The sequence below is a fragment of the Lepidochelys kempii genome, chromosome 6 (genome assembly GCF_965140285.1).
Source record: "Lepidochelys kempii isolate rLepKem1 chromosome 6, rLepKem1.hap1, whole genome shotgun sequence".
In the NCBI taxonomy this organism is placed as follows: Eukaryota; Metazoa; Chordata; order Testudines; family Cheloniidae; genus Lepidochelys; species Lepidochelys kempii.
In genome coordinates, this window is record NC_136385.1 from 14,906,617 (window position 1) to 14,912,616 (window position 6,000).

Below are 6,000 nucleotides of genomic sequence, written 5' to 3' on the forward strand. Positions count from 1 at the left end.
CTCTACTTGATACCGGCTGCCAACTAGACATGGAGCCATTGATCACTACCCGTTGACCCCGACAATCTAGCCAACTTTCTATCCACCTTACAGTCCATTCATCCAGCCCATACTTCTTTAACTTGCTGGCAAGAATACTGTGGGAGACCGTGTCAAAAGCTTTGCTAAAGTCAAGGAACAACACGTCCACTGCTTTCCCCTCATCCACAGAGCCAGTTATCTCGTCATAGAAGGCAATTAGATTAGTCAGGCATGACTTGCCCTTGGTGAATCCATGCTAACTGTTCCTGATCACTTTCCTCTCCTCTAAGTGCTTCAGAATTGATTCCTTGAGGACCTGTCCATTATTTTTCCAGGGACTGAGGTGAGGCTGACTGGCCTGTAGTTCTCAGGATCCTCATTCTTCCCTTTTTTAAAGATGGGCACTACATTAGCCTTTTTTCCAGTCGTCCGGGACATCCCTGACACCAGAGCAATCCCCCCTCCTACCCTCTGGCAACATTTCAAGTCTCTGCTCCAAAGCATGAGGGTGCTAGAGGCTTGTGACAAAACAGAGTTAGGAACCCTTTTAACATGAGCAAATGAATGTATTTTCCCCTGATCTCATGCTCAGAAATGGCTGACCCATTTTTGCTGAAATGGATATGCAATGCAATGGTTATCACATCTGCTTTACACACGGACAGTCCTGGGTTTGAGCACCAGCAGCTACTTGTGTGAGTGACAATGTTTATAAAATCCGGAAAACCTTGTACTGCCGTTTTCAGGGGCTGATTTTGTTTTGCAGCAGGAAACGGTATTAGTGTGAGGCTGTCACTGTCTGTGTCAAGCGAGCTCCAGATGTGTCCCATTGCAGCTGAATGTCACTCCATCCCCAGAAAGTCAGCAATGGTGAGGCCTCATCTGGAGTACTGTGTCCAGTTTTGGGCCCCACACTACAAGAAGGATGTGGAAAAATTGGAAAGCGTCCAGCGGAGGGCAACAAAAATGATTAGGGGTCTGGAACACATGACTTATGAGGAGAGGCTGAGGGAACTGGGATTGTTTAGTCTGCGGAAGAGAAGAATGAGGGGGGATTTGATAGCTGCTTTCAACTACCTGAAAGGGGGTTCCAAAGAGGATGGCTCTAGACTGTTCTCAGTGGTAGCAGATGACAGAACAAGGAGTAATGGTCTCAAGTTGCAGTGGGGGAGGTTTAGGTTGGATATTAGGAAAAAACTTTTTCATTCGGAGGGTGGTGAAGCACTGGAATGCGTTACCTAGGGAGGTGGTGGAATCTCCTTCCTTAGAGGTTTTTAAGGTCAGGCTTGACAAAGCCCTGGCTGGGATGATTTAATTGGGGATCAGTCCTGCTTTGAGCAGGGTGTTGGAATAGCTGACCTCCTGAGGTCCCTTCCAACCCTGATATTCTATGATTCTGACATAGCTTGTAATAGTAGAAGTGCCTGCTGATCCTCAGACAGTGTGGTTGAACCTCATACAATTTCTCTACATCCTTAGGCCATGTCTCGAGTGGAGAGCTTATAGCGGCACAGCTATGCCGCTGCAGCTACGCTGCTGTAAGAGCGTCCGTGTAGTCACTGTGTGGTCAAACCGAGAAACCAGGGAAAAGAAAATCAGTTTGTTTCTAACCCAAACTGAAGGTTTTTTTGAATCTCTTGCTGAAGTGGTGCATCAAAAAGCCAATTCAGTCACATCAAAGGCAGCTTTTCCCATGTCATTTTGAAACGGCCTTTCGATTCCAATCAATGTTTTGCTCAGGAAATGTCGCCTCAAAATGAAATGTCAAAACTCTTTCATTGGAAAACGTCCAAACGTTTTGATGCTGCTGAAATTTTTGTTTTCAGTTCTTTTGGGAGGAAGAGAAGAACCTTTCTGGAAATGCCACGAGCACCCACAGGAATAAAAACTCATTTGGTCTGGTCCTTCTGGACATTGGGGCCTTTGCAAAAGGCTCCCATTCAGGCAAGAGACAAGGAGCAGCCACAGGCCAAGCAAAGTGACTGTGACACAGTGTTTAATCACATTGTCCCATCCAGCCCTAGCAAAGCTCCCCTGGCTGGACGCTCACCAGGCTGCTGGGTTTGGGTCCCACCCCACGGGCCCCTTGTGCTCTCAAGCGTCCCTCAGTCTGAGTAGGCTGCAGCATTTCCCTCCCCTTGGCCTGTCTGGCACATTTCCTGGGCCCAGGCTCTCTTTCTGTTAGCCCTTCACAGAAATGGGACCAGATGGCCCAGCAGCCCTCACCCCCAGCACCAGTGCTGACCCCGCCCCAGACTCCCTAGTAGCTTAGACACACCCTTTCCCAGATTGCCAAACTTTTGAGCACTCTGGGTTTACAGTTCACCTCTTCAGGGGGTCGTGATAGTGAAACAAACAGACACACGAGCTTTGCAAAAGGGTTTCAAACCAATCACTCTTTCTGGTAGCTAGTGCAAGAAATATACATATCTAGACAAAGCAATAAGAAATCTAGGCACATTTCCCTGCCTCGCTTTCCTCACCATGCTGGTGTATGCTTTGGGTGAAGGTCAGAGTCCCTCAGGGAGTCCTGGGTCCCCAATCCTGCACATGGCTCATCTTCTGAGCCAGGCACTCTCTCTCTCTCCTGCAGTCAGTGCCCTCATCTCGGTCTCTAAAATGGCCACTGACAAACCCTCTCTTTTACAACCTCCCATCTCCTTTGCCAGGTGAAACCTTGGTGCTCAGAGTCCCTCACCAGGTGATCTATTGCTTAGTGACCTCCCCATGGAAGTCACACTTGAAACAAGGGTGTGCCCTGGGCATCAGCCATCTCCGTTTCCAGGGGGATTCCGTTTGAATGGACGACCATCGAAGTTAGACAAGAGTATCCCTGGGCCCCCAACCCTTGGGATTTAGTCCAAGATGGAGGTACAGAGGCAGTAGCAAGGCAATAAAACAGCTGTAGAATCAAAATGATGTTTGCAGCCAGATACGGCTACATGCAGAGAGTTCATGTAAGGATATAGATATTCAGGCCTGTCTGTAAAGGCCTATACTCTCAGAATTTAGGTGTATTCTTATCACTTGGCTAGTTCTAGAGGTATAAAAGAAAGAATCAAAACCACTGTCTGCCAGTGTAAGGGCCTTCTCTTACTGTGACAGTTTGTGGCCCTGTGCTTAGGCTCAGGCCTTTGGCTAAACAGCAGAGGCAGCCATAAGCTGGGAAGCGAACGGTCACATCCTCACATTCCAAACTAGTCACATTGAAATAAGGTGCTATTGGGCTGTTAGGCACTATCAGGACAGGATTGTATTCCTATCACCTCCAGAGAAAGGGAAGTGCCTAGAAAATGTAAAAGGAAACTTAGTTTGATAGCATCCTGTCTGGCAAGAACTCACTTATCAATAGCTGGGATGTGAAATCCTCACTTCTGTATTGTTTTGTCATTATAGTTCCCACTTTGCTATTGTTTGTCTTTATAATCTCTGTCTGGTTCTGTGATTGTTCCTGTCTGCTGTATAATTAATTTTTCTGGGTGTAAACTAATTGAGGTGGTGGGATATAATTGGTTACATAATCATGTTACAATATGTTAGGATTGGTTAGTTAAATTTCAGGAAAATGATTGGTTAAGGTATAGTTAAGCAGAACTCAAGTTTTACTATATAATCTGTAGTCAATGAGGAAGTGACTGGGTGTGGGTGGGCATGTGGGTGTGTGAGATGGGAATGGGGGTAAGAAAATTGGAATCATGTTTTGCTAAAGGGGGAGATGGGAACAGGGAATGGGGGTAAGAAAATTGGAATCATGTTTTGCTAAAGGGGGAAATGGGAACAGGGAATGGGAGTAAAGAAGTTGGAATCATGTTTGGTTAAGGGCAGGAATGGGAACAGGGACACAGGTGTGAGGCTCTGTGGTGTCAGAGCTGGGAAGGAGGATATTAAGGAAGGAAACTGGAATCATGCTTGCTGGAAGTTCACCCCAATAAACATCGAATTGTTTGCACCTTTGGACTTCGGGTATTGTTCCTCTCTGTTCATGCGAGAAGGACCAGGGAAGTAAGTGGGTGAAGGAATAAGCCCCCTAACACTCACAACAACTTTATACCCTGTAAATCAATTCCCCAGATTGTCTCACATTCCCCAAATCACCAAGGCTGGGGTGAATACAGAGAAAGAGGAGTTAGAGAGCAATACCTGGCAGTTAGCCTGGTCATTTTGGAGCGCTGGTGCCTGGCAATATTAGTAGAGGAGTTTGAATTTGATTAGTAGATTGTTAGTTTGTATTATTTCCATTGGAATAAAGGTGAACTATTCAAATATCAGCTGGGATCAGCGGGAGTCCAGAGCTGCACGGAACGATCCCCTGCCTTTCATGGGAGTGTGTCTGCACAGGGAGCTGGCTGGGGAATGAGTTACATGGGGACAGTCCTAGTCATGCTACTATTATTCCCCCCCCACCATTTCTCCAGGCCATTGAATTTTTACTCAGCATATTTACAGGGAAAGTGGGGAGGCTGCGAGATGTTCTCAACACTAATTCTTTACAGAAGAGATAACACTCACCAGGTGATACCACGGAAAACTTGCCACCAAAACTGAAATTACATGTCAGAGGCATTTTTAGAACAAAGCAGATCAGACCATAATAGACCCTGATCCCATTCAAGTCAATAGGACTTTCCAAACTGATTCCACTGGGAGCAGATTGGGCCTCATGTGACCCATTGTTGTTCTTTACAACTGCACAGAACCCTGGGGCTCTCCTCTAGGGAAGGACTCTGCTCTGGGTGGGCATGGGGAAGAATTAGCAAGTGACCTACCAAGTCCTTTCCCATTCTGAGTTCTTTGATTCTGGGATCTAGAGAAATTTCCATCCTCAGAACAGGGTCTCCCAGGCTGGGTGCTGTATGGATTTAAGTGACCGCCTCCACTGGCTCTGCACTCGTGGTCTCTCCATCTTCTCTGGAATCTGTCTTCTCTTCAGAAACCCTCTGGAGTGAGATCTTGATGGAGCCATAGAATCGCCGCTTCCCATAGCTCCCGACTAGAAAGTAAATAAATGGGATGGTGCTGCTGCTTGCAGAGGCCAGCACATGAAATATCTCACTGGGATTGTATGTGTTACGATAAGAGAGGAAGATCTGAACACTCTGAGGGACAGTGAAGAGGAGGAAGAAGAGGACGGCGAGCAGGATAACAGCATAGAGTTTTCCTGGCTGACGTTGCTGTGAGCTATATTGGACCTTGATGAACAGGGTCAAACTGGACAGAACCATGATGGGAGTGAATATCAGGACATTCAGAACAAAGATGGGTAGGAAGGATTTGACACAGTTTTCATCTAAAAGAACAATACAAAAAACACCCACTGGACAGGACACCAGCATGGAGAGAGCCCAGAGCAGGGCAGAGACAAGGGCAGACAAGCGTTTTGCCCGGCAGCATCAGTGCCAGATGGGGTAGAGGACGGAGAGACACCTCTCAGTGCTGATGGCCATCAGGAGGTACAGGCTGGTGCTGTACGTCGACAGAGCCAGCATGCTAAATAGCAACATTATGAAAATAAAAACAACCTTCACACAAAATGGATATTTCACCACATAAGCTATGAGATAAGTAGTCGAGCAGAGGAGGAAGCAGGTGTCGGAGACAGCCAGGTTGAGGATGTAGACAGTTGAAGTGAAAAGTTAACTCTGTAGTTGCTGGAGGGAATTATCAGTTGAAATTTGTAAAAATGCTAAAGAAAAAGAATTTTTGGTTTCTTTGCAGCCATTCTGAAAGGAAAATGGGCCTTTTTTTAAAAGAAATGTCTGTAAATAAATCCAGGCAAAGAAACTATGTGATTGAAATCATTTGGCTATAAAAAATTTAGTCAAATTAGCTAAAAGAACATATGGGGTTTTATTAAAATTTAACCGCCCAAATGTATAAAAAATGTAAATATATAATGCTACTTAATTAAGATCCTATTACACTGTAAGGGGCTACAATAGTTGGTGTTTTCCTTTTTAGAGTTGTGTTGTAAAGACAGGA

The 6,000-nt window shown here is 45.9% G+C and overlaps 1 protein-coding gene across 1 annotated transcript; it reads right to left on the minus strand.

Moving 5' to 3' along the window:
• Positions 1–4,880: 4,880 nt before the first annotated feature.
• LOC140913175 (proto-oncogene Mas-like) lies at positions 4,881–5,507 on the minus strand. Its single transcript, XM_073349096.2, is given in 1 exon segment — positions 4,881–5,507. A coding segment is annotated over 1 exon segment (627 nt).
• Positions 5,508–6,000: the final 493 nt, after the last annotated feature.